This window comes from Orycteropus afer, unplaced genomic scaffold (genome assembly GCF_000298275.1).
Source record: "Orycteropus afer afer isolate SDZICR_OR568_19922 unplaced genomic scaffold, OryAfe1.0 scaffold00376, whole genome shotgun sequence".
NCBI classification, from domain to species: domain Eukaryota; kingdom Metazoa; phylum Chordata; class Mammalia; order Tubulidentata; family Orycteropodidae; genus Orycteropus; species Orycteropus afer.
The window spans coordinates 2,173,290-2,196,089 of NW_006921963.1; the positions used below are offsets into that span (position 1 = coordinate 2,173,290).

Here is a 22,800-nt window from a genome sequence, read left to right on the forward strand (position 1 = left end):
TCTGGGCCTCACCGTTCTCATGGGAAAACCACAAGGGTGCTGGACAGACTCGGGCCCTCGAGTCAAGGCCACAAGGAGGGAGGGGCGTGAGTGCTCTGGGGGGCCCGGGGACCTCCCTGAGGCCCCAGCCCCACCAGGAGGAAGCCGCGTGGCAAGAGCAGGGCCAGGGGAAACCTAAGGGTGGCCCACCTCATCTTCCCACGCCTTCTCTCCACTCCAGCAGGCCAGGACAACCTCTCCTCTCGTGCCTGGCCACCCTGAAGATCACTGGACCCATCTGCTGGGTGGACAAGGGCAGCTCCAACGACAGCAGGTATCCCAAGCCCTACACTTTCCGTGGGACACTCTGCCAAGGAGGGTCCCTGCCAGGAGGGACTGAGGGCCATGTCCCCTGAGACAGCCCAGCCCGCCTGAGACCCAGGGCTTCTTGTCCTATTTCTATTATCCTATTTCCTCACATTCCTCATGTACACGGGGAGGGGCCTTGGCCTCAGAGCATCACCCAAGGCTGAAGGTGCTTCTGAGCCTGACACGGGAAACATCAGTGTCCCTCGTTACGAGAGCCGCAGCCACAGCCCCAGCTCTCCTGCACGCTGACAGGGTGTGGTGAGAAGGAAGGACCACACAGCCTCTTCCAGGCTACAGGCTGGCACCCTTCACTTAGCACATGCTCTCTGGTCCCCTATGTCCTCTACTTAGGCCCCCTTCCAACAAGAGGCAGAGCAGCCTAGGGTGTGGACGGCCAACCCTGTCGCCTACAAGGCCTGGTGCCAGAAATACTAACTGAGAGGCTGAAGCTCTAAAGATAGGGAGGCGTGCCAAGGACAGGCACACACGCTGGGGCTTTTGACGTGGGCACCTAGTGGCAGCAGAAGGGATCCAGGGCTCGGACACACTGCACTGAAGCTCACTTTCTAGCTCTATCACTTCCCAGGCACGGCACCTCTGAACAGGCTCACGCTGCCCACCTGTCCCACCATCTGCAGGCTGCAGACAAGATCAAACGATACCAGAAGCAAAATTATTTTGAAAAATGGCAAAGCTGACAGAACAGGTGAGGTGTCATCAGGGCAGAGGGGCTGAGAAACCAGGCAAGGGGGCCTGCGTCTCCCGAGGCCCTGGCTCAGGCCCAGCACCATGCGAGGGCCTGCAGGTCCCACACTCAGCCCTCCCCAAAGTCCTACGATACAAAAACTAACAGTTCCCACTTCCATGAGGACAGAGGCTGACATGCCCATGGTCACACACAACGACCACATGAGAGAACCAAGATTCAAACCAAGGTTCCCCATGCCCTCTGCAGCCTCCACACAGCTGCTCTCCCTAAAGCGGCCAGGGTCCGGGCCGCTACAAAGGTTACTAGACTTCCACCCAGGAAAAGTGCTGCACGCCAGGGGCCCTCCCAGGGGCCTGCCGGCGGCCTCGTTTGGTGACCCGTCCCGGCAGGCGGAGCTCTACTTACAGGCACTAGTATCTGCTTGCACCCGGCAGCCAGCACCGTGTCCTGCAGCATGCGGTCCGAGATGCCGCTGAACAGTGTGTGGCCAGGCGGCAGGCTGGCCAAGTGCATGTTGAAGAGGCGCTTGAGTTCACTCAGTGTGACCACAAACTGTCTCTGGAAGGTGGCCTCCACGAAGGCCCTCAGTTCCCGGGCCACAGGGCTGCTGGCACCTCCTGGGGGAGGGTGCCCGTTGAAGTTCTCCCCCGCCGCTGCCCGCCCCGCAGGCAGCCCATTGGGCAGCCTGGTGCTGAGGCCGCCGCTGGGGGACGTGTCCATGGCCTCCTCTTCCTCCTCCACCTCCTGCTCCTCCTCCTCCTCCCCCTCCTCACTCATGGGCTCCTCCTTGATCCGCACACCGGGCAGCACGGCGGCCGCCTGCACCTGCTCCTTCCTGCGCTGCAGATCCCGCTCCAGCAGCGCGTGGTTCTGCTGGGCCTTGGTTTTGGCAGCTTGGACCCGCTGATCCCCAGAGAGCAGCCCGGCAGCTACTGTGGAGAGAGGGACAGCACTGCTCAGAGAACCCTGCTGCCAAGGGCCTAAGACCAAGGCCCAGGGTCCCTCTGCCCTGGGGACCACCCCACCTCCCGGGCAGGAACAACGCAGGGCAGCGGGGCCGAAGCAAAGGCCCATCCCTGCCTCTCACCCCACTTCCTCGGGGGGTGAGCAGCCCCAGGAATATAGGAAAAAAGAGGGCTGGGAAAAAATTAATTCCCGCATTCAACTGAGGGTGGGGTTCTGTGGAGTTGCTGCCACACCTCTGCCCGCCCCATGACCTCCTGCTGACCCAGGAGGGCAGGCAGGTCTGCAGGGCCTGGACCCAGACCCAGCCTGGAGAAGCCGAGGCCTCGGTCCCTGAGGCTGAGCCTTTGCTGCTGGCGATGCCTGTAGCTGACATCTGTGGGTGGCAGGGGAGGGGGCAGGGTGGAGAAGAGGCAGCCACAAGCCCCGCTCTCTCTCCAGGCCAACCCGGAGCAGCTTTCCAGAGCTAGTGCCCGTGTGAGGGGCCTGCCCAGCCCCGAAGGCCCTCACCAACCTGATTGTCCGTCTGGCTTCTTTGGCATGGTTTCCTTTACAAGATTGTAGACTTTTTCTAATCTGAAAAGAAAGGGAAACCCACTTAATTTTCTGTCACACCTCCCCCATCATCTCTCTCACAAAAGACATTCCCATTGAGCTCCAGGATGTCCTGGTCACGCCTGCCCATCCCTCTTCCCTGCAGTGAGGCCCTCTCCTCCCAGAGCCCACTTCCACTTGGTCCCCCAGAGTGGTGGCCACCTCTCCCTTCCTCAGCCTCTCTCTTTCCGGCCTGCTGTGGGCCACACGCCCTTGCTCCTGAGCGCCTCTCCTCACATCCTGCCCCTCCCCCCGCTCTCCTGGCTGGGGGTGGGGGTGGAGGAAGGTCCGGGCCCGCTGAGCTCCGGATATGCTTCACAGCCCCAGGCCTGGCCGGCCGCCTGGCCTGCCCCTGAACTCCTGCCGGGGGGCCGCCCTCGCCCCACCCCGCCGCTCTCACTTGGCCTGGATGCCCGTCCACAGCATGTGCTGCCGCTGGACCACGTCCGGGTGCTTCTTGATGAACTCCTCGTCGTAAGGCAGGAGGAACTCCCAGCCTTTGTTGATCCTCACCACGGCCATGTGCTCCAGGAAGTCCTTCACGTCCTCCGTGCAGAGCTGGGGGAAGGCCAAAGCCACATGTGAGGCCACACCGGCGAGCGTCCCGCCTCAGCCCACAGATGGGCCTGGCCTCCGGTCAGGAAGAACACCACTTACTTTGGTCACCGTCGCCACCTCTTTCCTCACTACCCAGCGGCTCTGAGTGAACTTCCACATCTGGGAGAGAAAAACGCAAGCACGTTTCCAGAGGGACAGAGATGAGACTGCCCCTAAGGCCGCCCTCCCAAAATCCACCTGCGTGTCCGGGGGGCCGGGATAAGGGTCCAGAGCAGTGGTCAGCACCTGGGCCTGGTGTCAGGCAGACCTGGGCTGGGCCCTCACTGCATGGCCTTGGGCAATCACTTCACCTTGGCTTTCATTTTCTCCTCTGAGCAATGGAGTATGAGGTTATCTCCACAAGGGGATGGCCACCCACCCCACTCACCCCACCTTCCACCTTGACCACCAAACCTCCCAGGGGCAAGGGATGCCTGCCCATCTTATTCACCACTGTATTCCCAACAACTCCTTGGGGTTACTGTGAGGGTTCAGGGATGCCAACTAGTTCAGGAACCTCAGAGGCACACAGCAACCAGGAAGGAAGGAAACAGGAGGGAAGCAGGCACGCCAGGGGCTGGGGTAACTGCATGGCCGGTGCCGTGCAGGAAAGCGGCCGGCGGGGCCCGACTGTCCAGTTACTCCAGGTAAGCCAGAACCTGGCCAGTGTCTGGACTGAGACTTGTAAAACTTGACAGTCAAGTTAACAATTTAAACGACATTCAATTAAAACATGCTCCTTGGCCAGATTCCGCATGCAGGCCTGCAGTTTGCAGCCTCTGAGCGAGACAGACGCAAAGGGCCTGAGATCCAGACCCGAGGAAGGAAGAGAAAGGAGCGAAGTCCAGCCCACCCTCAGAGGCCACACACGCTTGCTGCCTGTGCACTGCTGGGGCCAGAGAGCCCACGCACTTACCACAAAGTCTCGGCCCCTGCAGAGCACCTCAGCCGGCACGCCGCTGTGGGGGCTGGAGGAGTCTCTGGGGTACAGGATGTCGCTGCCAAAGAGAGTGGGAGGGGCAGGTCAGTCCTGTCCTCAGCTCCCTGCACCCTTCCCTGGGCTCAGTCTCAGTTTCCAGACCACAAATGCCTCTTTCTACCCCTGGCTGGGTGCAGGCCTGAGCCCCACAACTCCCTGAGAAGCCTGGCCCTGTGGACAAGCACAGCAAGGGTTCTTCCTCCTACCTCTTCCCCCTCCCCGCCCACTGGCCCAGGCGGGCCCACTGCATGCTCAGGGAGGAGTCAGGGGCTCAGAGACTAACAAGCTGTGAAGGATACAGCCCAGGACCTCAAGGAGCTCAGGAGGTTTGGGAGATGAGTCCCACCTGTCAAGGACGTGTGGTAACAAGAGAAACAGGTGATGACACAACATGCCGAGGTCAGCACCTGCCGAAACGAATGGGGGGGGCAACGGGAGTGAAGCAAGAGGGCCTGGGCTGGGCACAGGTCGAGGCCCCGGTGGAGTGTAAGCTTTAGAGAGGAGGCTCCAGCACCGAAGGCTCCGAGAACTGAAGGGGGGACTCGGGGAAGGGCCCAGAGGCAAGCAAGCAGGGCCCTGGAGCACACAAAGGAGCTCTGGCGGGACAGTGCCTGAGGCATCTGGCTACTAACCAGAGGCTGGAAGTTCAAACCCACTAACCAACCACTCAGCAGAAGGACGATGGGGCAATTGGCTTCAGTAAGATTTATCACCTCAGAAACCCAATGGGGGTAACTATGAGTCGGAACTGACTCTTTGGCAGTGAGATTTTTTTTGGGGGGGGGGTAGTGCATACAAGCTTCTTCACAACACAATCCTGACCCCTAAAACTCCAGCTACAGACCCCACATCCACATCAGGAGGTCCCTTTATTCTTCTGCCCCCTCTGCTGGAAGGCTCTCCCCGCTCCCCTCCTCTTCAATCCGACCTGGCACCTGACTACCGCTCTCCCTCCAAGGCTGAGCTCTCTGTCTACCTTTTCCCCCAAGCCTGACCAATGACACTAGAAAGGTTCTATGGGCACAGGGACTTTGCCAGTGTTGTTTACCACTGGGTTCTCACCTGGCTGCCGCACTCAGAGGAGGTATCCTCTAGTGTGGGGTAAATGAATGAATGGGGTTTGTGCCCTAGACCTCTGAATTCAATGTGCTTGGCCACCATGGTGCCCACCCCTGCTGCAGGACAGGGGAAGTATGCAAACGAGGGCACAGTGCCTGGCACAGAAAAGCTGAGAGACACTGGCCGTGTGGACGAGCGGGCCTTTGTGTTACCTCCTCACAGGGACACAGAAGACTATACCCACAGGCCCCAGTGCCGCCGACAGACACTGAGCGGCAAGGTCAAGGAGTCCTGACCATCAAGTCCCAGTGACAGCCCACACACCACCAGGGGCGGCACCATCAGGGGCACATGCAGAGAGCCCATGTTTGAGTCATGAATCTCAAGTTACAATCCAAGCTCTGGGGTGAGCTTGCTGTGAGACATCTGGCAAGTTCCTTTACCAGGTATATAATGAGAAAGACCTTTCATTCATCCACAGGACACACCCACACAGGGTGGTCACACTTCATGAGTGGTGGCCACCTCAAAGGTCTACTGTAGTTAAACACTTGTGTGACAAGAGACAACAGTTGCCAAGTACAGACATATTGGGCTTGTGTTAATCAGTGAAAGTGTGCCACCATGTGGCAAAAACATGCTTTACAATTTATTTGGCCAGCCTACTTTGAAACATACTTTTTCAAACTTTAAAATCCTGTATAATTCACATTCTGTAAGATTGCTCAATTTATACTACATTAAAAACACTTCAAAAGTCTTTATTAATGTATTCTAAGTCATACTGTTAAAATTAACGTAACTCAAATATCCATAAAATGTAGCCACACTGTACTCACCAAGGATCTAGTGTGCCAGGCATTATACTGGGCATCATGAATGTAGGAAGAGCTCAGACAGACAATCTCTATACCCTTGAAACTGAGTCTAGTGAAGGAATCCCAGGAGAAAAGAAACTACTGAAAGTTATCAAGCCACAAATTCAAGAATGAACTCCAAAAGGATACAGAGAAAGAAATTCAAACCTAGACAAATCCAATGACACTGTAGAAAACCAAAACAAAGAAGAAATCGGAAAAGTAACCATAAGTAAAAACAGGCAGATTACCTTCAGAAGAAGAATCAGACGGACAGTTGACTTATCAATAAAAACAATGGAAGTACAGCAAGAGCAGTGCTCAGAGAACCATTTATAGCTATAAATGCACACATCAGAAAAGAACCAAACCCACCATCTCCGACCACTGGAAAAAGAAAAGCAAACAAAAAGCCTAACTACAGTCACTAGAAGAGAGGAAACAATAAAGGTGTAAAGAGAAATGAGAAGAAGGAGAAGATGCAAACAATACAAAGTAGAAGTGAAACAGGCAACGTTACAACAGAAACAATTCAACAAAAAGGATAATAACAGAGTACTATGAAGAACTGTACTTCAACAAATTTGAAAACCTAGAAGAAATGGACAGTTTTCTAGCAACACACTACCTCCCCCAAACTAACACAATTTGAGGTAGAAAATCAGTCCTGGCCCAGATGGCTTCACTGGCAAACTCTACCGAACATTCAGAGAAGAGCTGACACCAAGTCTATTCGATTACAGAACACAGAAAATGATGGAATACTCCTGAACTCGTTCTGTGGAGCAAACACAACCCTCACATCAAAACCAGGCAAAGATACCATTAGAAAGAAAAATTATAGACCAATAATAGATGCAAAAATTCTCAACAAAACACTAGCCAACATATCAAAAATATAATACAACATAACCAAGTGGGATTCATACCAGTTATGCAAGGATGGTTCAACATTAGAAAGACAATCACCGCAATCTACCACATAAATAAAACAAGGGGAAAGAACCACATGATCCTATCAGTTGATACAGAAAAGGTACCTAATAAAATCCAATATTCATTCCTGATCAAAATGCTCAACAGAACAGAAATAGAAGGGAAATTCCTTAATATAATTTAAGGCATACACACAAAATTAACAGAGGAGACTGAACGCATCCCTCTTGTAAACAGGAACCAGACCAAGCTGACCCTTTACTATCATCACTCCTATTCACTACTGTAGAGTCCTCCAAAAAAACAAAAGCCAAACTCACTGCTGTCGAATCAGTTCAAATCACCGACCCCTCCCTAGGTTTCCCAAGCAGTATCTCCACAGAAGTACATTGCCCAGTCTTCCTGCGGTGTAGTAAATTACTTAGTGTGGCTTTTCTACCCATAAGTCTTTGTAAACTCTAAGGTGGGAATTGCTATTAGCTACGGAGGAGATCCAGATTTTAAAGTCGCCCACCTGGGTTATTTCTGTTGGGCGTGGCACAATACAATGTTCTGGGAGGTTCCCACTCTCTCTCACATGCTTAGAGTTCTGATGCTGTGATTGGCTAGTTTGACCACCCTTCCAGGCTCAAAAGGAGGCCTCCTGGAAGCAGAACTCTCTCTGACTGCTGGTGGAGGAAGACGTGCTGCCGAAAGAGACACGCACCCCTGAAAGAGACACGTGCTGCTGGGAAAGAGCCGCAAGAGACACGCATCACTGAGTGAGATGCCGAGGGACCAGCACTGCTGAGAAAGAGACTGTGAGAGACTCTTGGCTGAGGGACGGTGGGCTGGGAGAGAGACTGAGCGTTCTTCCTGGACTTGAGTTGTAGCCTGGTGCTTCCCTAATAAACCCCATAATCTGTGAGTTCTGTGTGGCCACTGCAGTGAATTATCGAACCCAGGAGAGAGGTGGTGGGTGCCTTGGGAGGAACGGTTGGTAAAAGGGCTGGAGGGAGGCAGCATGTCTGGCCTTGCAGTAATAGGCCTTGGGTTACTGCTGGTAATCCTGCCTTCCCCTTGTAGGGTTAGAGGAGGTCAGAACATGTGGCCTCCTTGTCGTTTTTGTACTTCCTTACAGGGAGTGGCTGGTGGGTTTGAACCGCTGGCCTTCTGGATAGCCGTCAAATGCCTTAGGCACCACATCATCAGAACTCCTACTGTAGAGTCCTTGTTCTGACTACATCCAGCTGCCCAGCCCCTTAAAACCAGGCCCAGCCAAGTTTATCTTAACTACCACAGATGCCCTAAGTGGTTTCCAGGCCATCCCCTTGGCAGAATACACTTCAGGGGTGGAATCTCTGTGGGAAAATCCAACTGCAGGTAAAAAAAGTGAAAGCAGTTGCGAACATAACGTCCCTGCTAGAAACCCTGAGTAGAGACCTGAGCACATACCATGTTGCGTTAAAAACCAAACCAAACTCATTGCCACTGAGTTGATTATGACTCACAGGAACCACCACTGGGTTTCCAAGGCTCTAAATCTTTACGGAAGTAGATTGCTCCATCTTCCTTTTGTGGGATGGCTGGTGGTTTTGAACTGCCAACCTTCTGGTTAGCAGTCAAATGCCCTAAGCCCTACTTTCAGAAGGGGTGGAAACACAATCTCAGTCAATTCAGGGAGGCCCCAATTTGTTCTCCCAGGAAAGGGGGCACCTGTACTCTGGGGACAGGAGAGGCCAAGTGCCAGGGGGCTGTATCAGACCTGGTTAATCCATTCTTCAGCATCCCTCTAGCCCCATCTGCTCAGGACCAGTTTGCCTTTACTTGGAAGGGGCAGCAATGGGCATTTTTGGTACTACACCAGGGGTACGTGCACAGCCCCAGCACCTGCCATGCTATGACTGCTAGGTACCAGACTCGGTTTTCTTTCCCTGCTACTGTCGGTTGGTTTCATTACACTGATGACAACAGATTAACTGCTGACGATGCTTCTATGTGACAGGATTGTCCAGATGCTCTTATCACCCACCTACAAAGGCGAGTATGGGTCATGAGCCCCAGAAGGAGCAGGGACTAGGAACGTTGGTAAAATTCTTACGGATCACCTGGTTGGTAAGACCTATGTGTTGCCTGAGTCCACAGTTAATAAAGCACAAACTTTACCGTAGTCGGTCCACGGCTCGAAAACACCCTATCGACTGGTGAAAAGGTGTGCCTCTTGGGACTGGACAAACAAGAAAGCAAAAGTGTTGGCTGTGCAAGGGAAAGGGCTGGGGACAATACAGGAAGGCTACATGTCAAGATGGCCCTCCATCTAACGTGCTGCTAGAGCCGCCTCCCCCTCTGCTAGGAGTGGGGGGAAGCCGTTGCCAGCAGATGCCTGGTACACAGATGACTCTAGCTGAGGTACATGAAACCAGCTCAGGGCAAAGCACCAATGAGCAGAATTAAGGGCTGCAATGAAGGTCATCACCCACAAGCCCTGACTCTTAACCCTTTGGACACACACCTGGGCTGTAACCTATGGGTTAACTATGTGGACTGGCCAATGGCATAAGGAGCAGTGGACAATACTGGACAAGGTCTGTGGGGGAGAGCCCTGTGGCAGGACACCTGGGATCATCTCCAAACCTCGGACACTGATCTGTTTTTCATGTGGCAGCCCATTCGCTGCTTTCTCCACTGGAGAACCGAGAAGCAGCTGTTACAACAAGTTAGGATGGTGCATCCAGAAGGGGAGGTCGCCCACTGGCTTCACCAGGGAAATGGACACCACAGTGCCTGTGTTAGCTGGAAAACAGCCACAGAGACAAGGCACAGACGGAAACTGCAGTGATTTGGTGGCTGCTGTACAAACTTGTCCCACGTGCTCACACCACTGCCCAAGGTCTCTGCCCCATAATCCTGCACACATTCATAACGGAACACAGCCAGTGACACACTGGCAGGTGGACCATCAGACAAAGCTTCCAAGACGGGGTGGGCCAAGGTGCTGCCTGAGGTTTGGAGGTTGATAAATTCAGCCCCACTGGGGTAGGTTTGGTCCCACATGCCAGACTGGGCGCCCCGGGTGGCCAACCAACCTCAATACGAGTGGCATCACAGGCTCCCAAAGCTTATCTGCCCAGGTTGTTGCCAGAACAAGGCAGCATGGACCTCTGAACACCTCAGACCTGGTGCTGGAAAGTGGAAATATCTATTGGCATTTGGCGTGGGTCACCCCACTAGGGGTGATTGGTTACTTTGTCCCTCTGGAGACAGAGAAAGTAACCGGCCTAACGTGAGAACCCACCATCTAACAGCATAGGGGGCTTCACTAGTCGTATTTCACCTGGACTGGGACAGAGACTGCAGCATAGGAGACAGAAGTAGTCTCCTTTTCTGGCAAAGAGCAAAATGGGTAACTTTATTCGCAAGCCCTCAGGTGACCTCCCTAGAGCAGCATGTATGGGCCTAAGACAGCCCTTGTTCTCACCATCCAAACAGAAGCCACTAGATGATCCTAGTAGAAGGAAATGACTTAGCCCTCCCAGTACCTACTAAACACTTGTCTTTCCAACTCTATGAATGTCCTACACTGCTTTGTTCCCTTTGGGGCTACTGTCTTCCTAGAGTAGGCTCACAGCTTCAGTGAAGCCCACCACAAAAGCAGTTGCTGGGTCTGTAGACAGCTCCTCTTCTCAAGTACTGAAGGCCTACCTTGGAGTGAGGGCCAGAACCAACTGGGCAGCCTTGGGAGACATACGGGGGCATGTTTGAGCCTCTGTTACCAAGTGGGGATAACATGACTGGTAATAAGTTTTTTAAAAAAGAGAAAAGAGTAGTTTTTTTCCTTAAAGTAGAATGTCTGGCTGTGCTACAATGTTAATGGCAGTAAGAGCTAAACTCCAGGGAGTAAAGTTGGCAGCAGGTTTAAGTGGAAGTGAACTTTGCTTGCCCTGGTTTATAATACCTGCAAATAATGAGTCTGAAAAGAAACAATGAAATACTATTCAATTTTGGTAAAAATCTGTAAGATGGGGCAAAAGCTGGTGAATCTTTCACTGTAAAATGTGAAAATAGCAGGGAGTTCATAGCCTTTAGAAGGTGTTAAGTGAGGAGGATCAGGTGCAGGGCTATTTTTGAAATTCATGAGAATTTCTTCAAGTGTTTATTGGCCACAGGCTCAGGTTCCACTGGCTGTTTCAGTCCCCTCCCTTGGCTCTGTGAAAGCCATGGGCCAAACTGAAGCTCTGACCAATTTTACTAACAGGCCATGAACGAGAGCAGAGAAAGCCTGCAGCCATTAACTGCCGAAACCACCTAGATGAGGAAGGCAGTCCTCTAGAATCGATGGCCCTGGGCATGCGCGCCTGTGTACCAGACTACCACCAGAACTGTGCTGCCTGTCAGGCTACGTGACAAAACAGAACAAGGCTGTGGACACACCCTCTGGCCACAGCTCCCCTCCCACTCCCTCCCCATAGTTACCTCTTCCCAGTCTCCATCCCTGCATACACTCCTGCCCCCTGAGCTGTCTCCCTGTGCATAAGCAGCCCTTCTTTCTCCCATGATTGTTCTCTCCAGGGCGTGTGTCTACTTGAGGTAAATGTTTAACTCACTTGCCTGTACTTTGTTTGGCTGGAAACCACAGGTGTGGGTTCAATTCCAGACCTGAAGGGCAGCTAAGGGGCCATAGTCTCAGTGGTTCCACCAGGCTCTATCAGACCAGCAAACCTGGTCCTCACCTTTTTTTTTTTTTTCTCCAAATGATTTTGAGTTTTGTTCCACATTGTTCTCCCTCTCTGTCCAGGATCTCCTACATAGATCCCCTTTCAAGTGGATGACAGTGGTAGCCGGGCACCATCTAGTTCTTCTGGTCTCACAGTTGTATAGGCTGCAGATCGGATGGTGTACCAGTCGCTAGGACTAATTGTTTTCATGAATTTTGGTTTTCTTCATTCTTCTTTGCTCTGGATGAGGAGAGACCCATCGTTGCATCTAGATGGCAGCTTGCTAGCTTTTAAGATCCCAGTTGCTACTCGCCAAAGTAGGAGGTGGAACAATGTTTTGTATAGTATGTTATGCCAATTGAACTTGATGTCCCCTGTGGCTAAGTCACTCTTATGTAAATCATTTTCTAGGGTGGTCTTGGAGGTCCAAGGCCCTGAAGCCACACCACCTTTGTTCACCAGACCTGTAAAAGACTTGCCTCCTGCTGGGGAGTGGAGACTCGAGCCTGCCTTGCCACCTTGCCTCAGTAGGTTAAGCCCTCCATAAACTCCTACATCACCACCGTGGAGCTGCCAGTTTTTCTTCATGCTCACAGAACCTTAGGCAAATTTCAAACTACTGGTCCATATCCAGACACTTTCACCAAAGATATTTAGGTGACCAATAAACACATGAAGAAATTCTCATGATCATTAGCCATTAGAGACAATGAGGTATCATCTCACCCCGTCATTAACGGCAAAGTTCAACAAGACAGAAACAACAAATGCTGGTGAGGGTGTGGAGACCAGAACCCTCATACACTGCTGGTGAGGTGGTTACCTGGTGCAACCATCATAGAAAATAGTATGGCGCTTCCCTAAAAATTTAGAAATAAAAATACCATGTGATCCAGCAATCCCACTAGTAGGTATAGATCCTAGAGAAATAAGAGCCGTAACAGGAACAGATACATGCACACCCATGTTCACCGCAGCATTATTCACAATAGATGTTAACCACCTAAGTGCCCATCAACAGATGAATGGATAAACAAACTATGCCACGTACACACAATGGAATATCATGCAATGTTAAATAATGATGAATTTGCAAAACACCTCATAACACAGTTGAATCTGGAGGACATTATGCTGAGTAAATTAGTCAATCACAAAAGGACAAATATTGTATGAGACCACAATCATAAAAAGTCAAGAGAAGGTTGACTCACACACACACGGAAGACAAACAAAAACACAACAATGGAAGTCAAAATACAGGCAGTCCCCAACTTACGACATACTTGAGTTACAACAAACTGCACTTATGGCCATCTGTGGCTTTGTTTTATTTTTACGTCTATGGTCAGTGGTATGTTGCAGAGCATAATTCGTTGATGCTACCTACTATCATTCTCAGATGTTCACTAACAGATGTTGGGTTTTATGATTTACTGTTCAAAACAGTGCTGGATTTATAAAGATACTAATAACAAAAAAAGAAAGGAAAAAGTATTCAACCTACATCAGAATCGACTTACAACAGAGTAGACAGAATGGAATCCTATTGTAAGCCAGGGACTACCTTACCGTGAAGTTTTATCAATATGCTGAAAGAAAATAATTACCAACATAGAATTCTACTCCCCGCAAAAAAAATCCTTAAAGAATCAATGTAAAATAGGCATTTCCAGATAAACAAAAAGCAGAGGAAATTCATCATCAGACCTGCACCAAAGGGAATACTATAGCATTCTTTAGGTACAAGATTATCCCAGGTGGAAACTCAGAAATGCAAAAAGGAATGATGAGCAACATTAAAGGTAACTACATAAGTCTAATGAATAATAAAGAATATTGACTAGATCATATAACGTATTGCAGGGCTTAAAAGAGAGAATTCAAGCACACAAACACAACAGCATATGAGTTGGATAGAGGATAGGGATGAAATATTCTAAGATCTCTGAATTTTCTTAGAAAAAGGTGAAAACAGCAATTAATACTAAACTGTGATAAGTCATGAATACATGTGAAATCTGCAGGAAAACCAAAGTTAGGAGAGAACAACTTACAAGGCAGAGGAAGAAAAATGGAGTAATAAAAAAGAATCAATTCAATAGAAGGCAAAATGAATATAAAATACAACATAGGCAGGACAAAAAGAAAACACAAAGGTACATCTAACCCCAAACACCAGTAATTATATCAAATTTCAATGGATTAAATGATCCCATTAAAAGAGGATCCCTAGTGAACTTACCTCTTTACCACCCAGTTTCCTTGGACCAACATCGCCACCTTCTGGATGCCACGCAGAACAGCCACAGGGTCGACAGAGGGGCCTAGCAGGCTCATCAAGTTGGCAAAAGGCATGACCTTCACTGAGGATGACATGGGAGACATGAGAAGAGGGGAAAGGGCCTGGGTCCTTACCTCTCCCATGCTTGAAGTCTGCACAGCTTCAAGCTCATAAAAATCCCCATAATGTGAATCAAGATAATGACGTCAAAGGCTGGTATTCATTCACTGGTCGGTATGCACCAGGCACCGTGCATCTCACTGAATCTCTAGTTACTTTATGAGGAAGAGTCTATTATTATTCCCATTTTACAGGGGGCCAAACCGAGGCCCAAAGGGTTTCAAAACTCACGAAAATGACAACGGTAGAAAGTGGAGAGCAAGGGTCTGAGCCCAGGACATCTGGCTCCAGAGTCTGTGCACTTAAAAATCACTGTACTCTGCTGTTTACCAGACTCCCAAGCCGCCAACCAACTGAGCACTGGATAGGGCAGCAGGCTGGTGGGGAAGGCCCCAGGTCCTCTGCAGGAAGGCAAGAGCTCCGTCCCTGGCAGCCCCGGGCTACTGTGCAGCCCAGTGAGGGCACCGTGACACAGTGCCCGTGAAAACGCTTCATCGTTAGATGACAGAAGCTCAGGTGAGGCTCTATACTAAGCACTTTAAGAGCCTCATGTCTTTGAATCCTTCACAACTAAACCCAGTGGGGTTCGGAGGGTTAGGGACCTGCGTAAGGACACACAGCAGGGAGTGGCCGGGGTGGCTCTGGAGCCCGGTGCCTGTCCCGGTGCTTCGCCCCCCCCAGACCAGGACAGTGCTGAAAAGCTGCATCGGGAGCGGGGGGTGGGCACCCACCGTTCTTCATCAGGATCTTGATCTGATCCGCCAGCGGTAGGGTGCGCAACTGGGCCATGGACAAGACATTGCTGGGGGCCACAGGCTTATCCCTATTGAAAACCAAAGTGACAGGTTAGAGCAGGCGGGACCAGGGGAGGGAGGGCGGGGCCAGCCCACCCCTACTCACTTCTCCTCCTCCTGGCTGGGCGGCACAAGCATCATGAGGTACTCACTACGGGGAAAGAGCAGAGGTCAGGAGCTCCCAGGGCCCCGGCCCTGCTCCACCCCTGCCCGGGACCACAGGACGGATGCAGGCTACAGCCTTCTGACCACACAGCCGCAGGTAAGGGTTGAGGGAGGAGGAGCAAACAGAGGTCAAGCTCACAGTATGAAGAGCTCCTTCAGAAAGACAAGGCTCACCCCTTCCGTGTCCACCTCTGGCGGCCCCCAGGGGACAAAGGCCTTCCCCTTTCTCCACATCCCTCCCTGCACACTAGAGAAGGGGGCGCCAGTCCAAGGGAAGGAGCCGTCACACCAGAGACCCTCCTGGACGGGTGAATGTTGGGCTCAGGAGCTCCCGGCCCGGTCTACCTGGGCGACTTGACGAGCTCCGTGTTCTCCACAGGGCTGGGGCCCTGGCACAGCAGGTACTGGCGCTCGTACTCGGAACGGCTGTCCTGTTGGGGGAGGGGTGGAGAAACAGAGCAGCTCTCAGCCCTGCATGTCTTCCACCCACTGTCCTACTCGAAGGCCACAGCGGCACATTCCACTTCCTGAGCACAACACTCCAGGCTCCCAGATGTGACCTGAACCAACCACCTGTCTGGCCCACACAACCCCCACACCCCAAGACTCAGCACCACCTATAATGCTGAAGCATTAACAAGAATGATAAAAAGAACAGGAAATGTTTACAAAGCACCTACTAGGTGCCAGGCTCTGTTGCAATACACATTTTGTCCTCAAAATAACTCGACAAGGCAGGTACTATTATTATTGCTCCCATTTTATAGATAAGGAAACTGAGGCACAGATGGGTTAAGTAACTTTTCTGAGGTCACAAACTAGGAAAAACAGCTTTCAGATAGTCTGAGCCTGAATCTAAGGCTGTCAACACAAACTTCTTCCAGGAAAGTTCCAGAGAAATCAGGCATTACTCCTCTTCAAACAGACGTCAGGGAACCTCCGAGAGCAAATATCCCATCACTTCCCTCACTCAGTGCACAATTTCAACAACTAGGTTCTGAAGTCACTGCATCAGATGAAACCGAGCATAAAGCAAAAATCACCCTCGGAAGGTACTGAGCACTCGGGCATGTGGTGGAAGGCTGGGTCTTTGGCAGAGCACCGAAGTGCTGGCCCACGTCCAGGGCCCACACAGCACGAGACAACACATCACCAGAGCGCAGACCTACTGTGAGCCCAGCAAGACGCTCATACTCCGGAGGAGAGGAGCCAGAAACCTGACTCACAGTTCTCCTCTCCTGCTCCCCAAAAGTGGAATCACTGACGTGGTGGGCGCACTGCCCACAGTATCTCTATTCTCTCTCAGTGGGACCACCAAGGGCTACAGCTGAATTTGATGTAAACTAAAGGTGAGTTGATGTGGACCCTGTATGGCTTCCTGGCATCAGAGCTTCTCCTGCAGCTGTGTGTTTATGTGTGTTTGTGAGCTGTGCTCACCTTGAGGCCATGGTAGTGCAGGTGGACCCAGGGCTCTTCCGCGTGCTTCTTCTGCAGGAACTCATAGGACTGCACTCGGCGCTGACGGGCCTGCTCCGACTCTGGCCGGGAGAACCGCACCTGGGGGCAGGAGGGGAGGGCTGATGCCCTTAGGCCTGTGACCCTTCCAAGTCTTCCATCCCAGCCTCTTCAGATCTGAGAATCCCACATCTGGGGCCAGCTTCCCCCCTCCACCTCCCTTCTTACTTCCCATATAGGCCTTCCAGATTCAACCCAGGGAGCAGCTTTCTCTTGCTTTTCCCTGCCCAGCATCCATCTAGCTCTGCTTCCACTGGTAACCAGACCTCCCATTGCCCTCTGGGAAATTCCCAGTTCTCGCTAAGTTCAGGGCGGTAATCGCCTGACCCCCACCCAAAACACATACACACACACACACACACACACACAGCTACAGGAGTAGGCACATGAGTCAGCCCTGGCCAATCAAAGCATCAAATCCTCTGAGCCACAGGGACTGGCTCAGGATTGGCAAAGCCAATGAGTGAATTATGAGAAGACTTCAGTTGGAAGTAATGAGAAAAAAGTTTCTTTTTCCCAGACATCTTAGAAGATGGGGAGGGATGTAAGCCTGCAACTGGGGCCGATGCTCTCTCTACCACTGGGGAAAGCCATCTTGTCTGAGAAAGAGGCCAACAAAGGAAGACAGAACCTTAAGTCTGAGCACCTAAATCCAGCCCTACCTGAAACTACATTTGAACTTTTCAGTAACATGGACCATACGGTCCATTTTTGTTCAAGCCAGTTTGATCTGGGTTTTTGTCATTTACAGAGTCCTAAAGGACCCAAGCCCTGGCTCACTTCCCACAAAAGGGACCTATGTGGGTGCTTTGGCCAGATTACCAAACCCTGGGCTGTCAAAGCCTGAAGTGTCTTTAAAGCATATTAGCCTAAGAATGTCTTGTCAAGTAAGGACTAGTGAGTTCCCAGACAAGGGCATTATCTATGGTTGTCCAGCAAGCTACTGAGAACTGGGACAAGCATCCGGCCAACACTAGCCCATCTTCAATTTCTGACAAACATTCTTTACAAGCATACTGTGTACCACCTTGTCTGTGTGGTATTTTTCTTTACACAGACTCATTTTAACCTAAATATGCTTAAATTCCCCAAACCACACCTACTGCCATTAAGCTGCTTCTCACTCATGGTGACCCTGCGCATTATAAGCAGAACTGCCCCACTGTTTTCTTGGTTGTGATTTTTTTGGAAGCAGATCACTAGGACTTTCTTCTGCAGTCCCACTGGGTGGGTTCGAACCACCAACTTATAGTTATTAGTTGAGAACAAACTGCACCACCCAGGGCTATATGCTTAAAAAGGGCAGTGACTCATTCTGCTGTACGCAGAGTCACTGTGAGTCAGAACAGCACCTACAAGAACAAGCACGTAAACTATGAACGGGAGGTCAGTATTTTTCTAATGATCTTTAAAATAAAGGCGGGACTGTTAAAATAGAGGAAGATGGAGCAGTCTGCTTTTGTACAGATTTACAGCCCTGCAAACCATGAAGCAGTTCTACTCTGTCACATCAGGTTGCTAGGAGTCAGAACCGACCATACGGCAATGGGTGTGTATGAAAATAGAAATTCTTCACCTGTGCACTACTGAAAAGACAGACTTCCACATTTAATTCACAGGGGCCTTGGCTCTGGTAAGTCTATGCCTGTGGGTTCGTTCACTGGGCCCCGTGTCCTGGCTTCTTCTTCCCAGGCAACTCCAGCCCAGCCCCAGGAGCCAGTCTTAAACTAGAGCCACTACCCTGCTTATAGCTGTTGATAAACCAGGCTAAGCAGGGGTTAAGCCATTCCCTCCAGGTAGCCCAGCAAGAGGGCTCTAAGCAGAATGGACGCTCAGTAACTGCCTCACCTCAGAGCCATTTCTGACTGAGACCTTCCCTACCCCTAGCTGTCTCCAGGCAGCTGAGCCATAAGGTCAGCCCTGTTCCTCCTAGGCTCCCCCCTCCTCTTATGGCTGGAGCTCACCGTGATCTGCTTAACGTCTTCTTCTGCTTCATCCTGCGACGAGTCTCCTGCTACAAGAAAAACAAGTCCTTGGCTTGCAGCCACTGGTGAAGCCCTGAGCTTCCTGTTCTCAGTGCCACCTGCTGGGGGGCTTCAGCAACAGGGACCTATGGATGCTCCTTCTGGACATTAAGTTAGTCACATAAGCCAGGGGTTGTCAACCGAGTGTGATTCTTCCCCACTTAGGGCTATTTGGCAATGTCTGGAGATATTTTTGGTGGTTACAAATAGTGGAGAGGATGCTATTAGCCCAGGATGCCGCTAAATATCCTACTATGCACAGGAACATGCCCCACAATCCAATCCCTTCAATGCTTTTTCCCACAACAAACCCGTCCTGCCAAGATGCAGACACCCAGGCAGCAGCAGGGCCCCAGAGCTCACCCTCATTGGCTGCCTCCCTCTCACGGTGCTTGGCGTCAGCTTTATCCAGGTAGGAGAAGCTGGGTCGCAACTGCAGGATGCCATGTAAAGGCGTCAGGTGGAGTTCACCTAGCAGAGGAAGAAGGGCAACCCGACTCGAGGAACTGGGGTCAACCCACCCAGCTTGACTCAAAGGAGATTCATCAAGGACCCAGGACTCCCTAGGCTATCACATCACCTCCCCCTTTTGGGCCCATGGATCCTAAGCCTTGGGGCCACAAAGTTGAGGGCCACTCTTGGTACAATCTTGGCCCTGGCTACAGAACAAGGTCATAACCTGGACCACAACATGAACCTGGGCTCTTCTGCTCAAATCCACTTCCTTTCATTCAAATCCTTTGGCAACCTTTCAAGGCTCTCCCAATTCTGACCCCTATGGCCCCTAACTAAACTGGGCAATGTGTTTAAACCAAGCATACCCTGCTCTCTCTCTGCGCCGGGCCTTTAATGAGGCTAACTACCCCCACCCCTAACATACACAATCCTACTTCCTCCTCCTCACCCTCCCACCTTTTCCTGTCAAAGTCCCACCCATTCCTTTAAGAAATCCACCAATGTGGCTGGAGAAGGGGTCCTGATGGAGCCCATGAGTTTCTCCAGTCTCTGATGAAGACTGACGTTTCCTCATGAATCAGCTGCACACACAGCTCTTAAGTGGGAGGCAAAGACAATCAATTCCAATCAAGTCAATGTAGACTTGGAAGAGAAGAAACCAGAGTGCTAGGACAGACATGACTCTGTGTAAGCTATCTGGACTCAAGAGGGGACAAAATGCTCACGAGGAGTAAGTAAGAGAAAGGCCTGGGGGCAAGAACATGGCTTTAAAGAACTATATGCAAGAGACACTGGTTCAAAACAAGAGAGTATACAGTAGTTATTCGACACTAGTTTCGATCCTATTCTATTTTCATCATCCCAAAAAGAAACCTTGTTTGTATCCATTAGTCATCAATCCTTATTCTTCCTCCCTATCCCCTTAGTAGATTTAGCTACTCTTCATTCAAGAGCAAGTTTTAGTCTCTGCTGACATGCACTTTGGTCTTTTCTGTCTTCTTAATGACCTTTTGTTTTTTTCAGGTATGATGTTCTTGATGTTAGCCCACAACTTGTATGGACTTTGGTCACTGGTGTTCAATGAGTCAAATCTGTTCTTCAGATGGTCTCTAAATTCAGGTGGGATATACTCAAGGCCATCGTTTGTCTCTCATGGACTTGTTTGAATTTTCTTCAGATTCAGCTTACATTTGCACATGAGCAATTTAAGTCTGTTCCACTGCTGTCCCCTGGCCTTGTTCTGGTTGATAATGAGTTTCTCCATTGTCTCCTTCCACAGTTACAGTCTACTTGATCCCTGTATATTCCATCTGGCATGTTCCATGTATCTAGTCACTGTTTGTATTGTTTAAAAAAGGTATCTTCAATGACTAAGTCGGTCTTGTAAAATTCTATCATGCGATCTCTGACTTCATTTCTATCACCAAGACTGGATTTTCCAACTATCAATGCTTCTGCTTTGTTACCAACTTTCACATTCCAATCACTAGCAATTATCAATACATCTTCATCGCATGTTTGGTCAATTTCACACTGAAGAAGTTAGTAAAAATCTTCAATTTCTTCATCTTTTGCTTTGGTGGTTGGTGTTTGTGTGATTTGGGTCAAAGTTTACAGAACAAATTCACTTTCCATATAGCAGCTCACATTCACTTTGTTTTATGACACTGTCTGCAATTTCCATTGACAGTTCCTTTCACCTCCTCCCCATAGTTACCTCTTCCCTGTGTCCTTCCCTCCTATGTATTCCTGCCCCCCCCCCAGCTGTTTCTGTGCGCATATAAAGCCCTTCTATTCTCCCATGATTGTTTTCTCCAAGGAGTGTTACCTACCTAATGTAAATGTTCACCTCATATGTCTGTCTTTTGTGTGGCTGGAAGCTGTGGGAGTGGATTCAATTCCAGACCTGAAGGGCAACAAGGGGCCACAGTATCAGTGACTCCATCAGGCTCTATGAGACCAGCAAATCTGGTCTCTTTTTTTTTTTTTAATTATTTTCAGTTTTGCTCCACATAGTTCTCCCACTCTGTCCAAGATCTCCAACAGAGATTCCACTCCGAGTGGTTGACAGTGGTAGCCAGACACCATCTAGTTCTTCTGGTCACAAAGTCAATATAGGTTAATAATCACATGGTATACCAGTCCCTTGGACTAATTGTTTCTATGAATCTTTGGTTTTCTTCATTCTTCTTTGCTCTGGACAAGGAGAGACATATCGTTGCACCTAGATGGCTGCTTACAAGCCTTTAAGATCCTAATTACTACTCACCAAAGTAGGAGGTGGAACAGTATTTTTGTACTATGTTATGCCAATTGAGCTTGATATCCTCTGCAACTATGGTCCCAAGCCCACAGGCCCAACAGTTTGCTCCCTCTGGGTAGCTGGATGTGGCCAAGAAGTGACTACAACCTTGTCCCTTGTCAGCTCTACTATACACCTGGGAATCCTTTCAGAACATACAAATACACTTGTAGAAATACTGTCTGCCAACCCTATACATGGTCATGGGCACACTCCCCACCCCTGCACAGACATACCTAAACGTTCAGCCTGTCCACTCCTCTATCCACCTGTATATCAATGCTTGCCTTCACTGACAATGCAGTACTGTGTGTGCAAATGGGTTCATCTTTGTTGTTTGTACCTCCCATGCACCTCTGTCTTCCTCTTCCTCAATGCCACTGTGTTGATCACTCACATTTGGTACATTGCCCTTCTCTTCACCCAAATCAATACTTGTCTCTACCTACCTAACAATGTTCCCTCCTCTCCCCTCTCATCCCTGGTAACCAACAAGGAAAATTTCCTTCCATATATGAACTTTTCCTTGACTTTTTACAATAATGGACTAATACAGTATTTGTCCTTCTGTGATTGACTTATTTCACTCAGCATACTGTCCTCCAAGTTCATCCACATTATGAGGTGTTTTGCAGATTCTACGTTATTCTTTAGGGTTGCAGAGTATTCCACCGTGTGTATGTATCATAGTTTGGTTATCCATTCTTCTGTTGATGGACACCTACAAGCTACGAGAACCTAAATGTTTCCATCTTTTTGCTATTGTAAATAGTCCTGTGATGAACATGGGTGTGCATGTATCTGTTGTTGTCCTGGCTCTTACTTCTTTAGGATATATACCTAATAATGGAATTGCTGGATCAAATGGTATCTCTAATTCCAACTTTTTAAGGAATCACCATACTGCTTTCCACAGTGGTTGTATCATTTCACAATGTCACCAGCAGTGTATGAGAGTCTCAATCTCTCCACATCCTCACCAGCATTTGTTACTTTGTCTTGTCAGATGGTGTCTCATTGTTTTGATTTGCATCTTGCTAATGGCTAATGATCGTGAGCATTTCTTCATGTTTTTTGGCCACCGGAATATCCTTTCTGAAGTGTCTAATCATGTCTTCTGCCCATTTTTAAACTGGATTATTTGTCTTTTTGGTGTTGAAGTGTTGGGACTTTTCTATAAATTCTAGAGTTAAGTTCCTTGTCAGATATATCATTGCCAAATATTTTTTCCCCATCTGTAGGTTCTTTTTGGACTCTTCTGGAGAAGTATCTTGAAGCACATAGAAATTCAATTTTTAAAAGGTGTTATTCATCTAGTTCATCTTCTGCTGTTTGTACATTTTGGGTTATGCTCGATAGTCTATTCATGTCATATATTTGTTGTTGTTGTTGTTATGTGCCGTC

The 22,800-nt window shown here is 49.9% G+C and overlaps 1 protein-coding gene across 1 annotated transcript in view; it reads right to left on the minus strand.

The window, feature by feature from the left end:
* The window catches only part of POLR3E (RNA polymerase III subunit E), a 46,357-nt gene that overhangs the window by 5,919 nt on the left and 17,638 nt on the right, over window positions 1-22,800 (minus strand). The window contains exons 6-17 of the mRNA XM_007953180.2: window positions 19,002-19,109; window positions 18,579-18,628; window positions 16,537-16,656; window positions 15,445-15,530; window positions 15,041-15,085; window positions 14,872-14,963; window positions 13,982-14,102; window positions 4,128-4,209; window positions 3,272-3,331; window positions 3,015-3,172; window positions 2,535-2,596; window positions 1,463-1,989 (exon numbers count right to left, since the gene is read on the minus strand). Of these exons, the coding sequence (XP_007951371.1) occupies window positions 1,463-1,989; window positions 2,535-2,596; window positions 3,015-3,172; window positions 3,272-3,331; window positions 4,128-4,209; window positions 13,982-14,102; window positions 14,872-14,963; window positions 15,041-15,085; window positions 15,445-15,530; window positions 16,537-16,656; window positions 18,579-18,628; window positions 19,002-19,109 (1,511 nt within the window). The remainder of the gene's footprint in view (window positions 1-1,462; window positions 1,990-2,534; window positions 2,597-3,014; window positions 3,173-3,271; window positions 3,332-4,127; window positions 4,210-13,981; window positions 14,103-14,871; window positions 14,964-15,040; window positions 15,086-15,444; window positions 15,531-16,536; window positions 16,657-18,578; window positions 18,629-19,001; window positions 19,110-22,800) is intronic.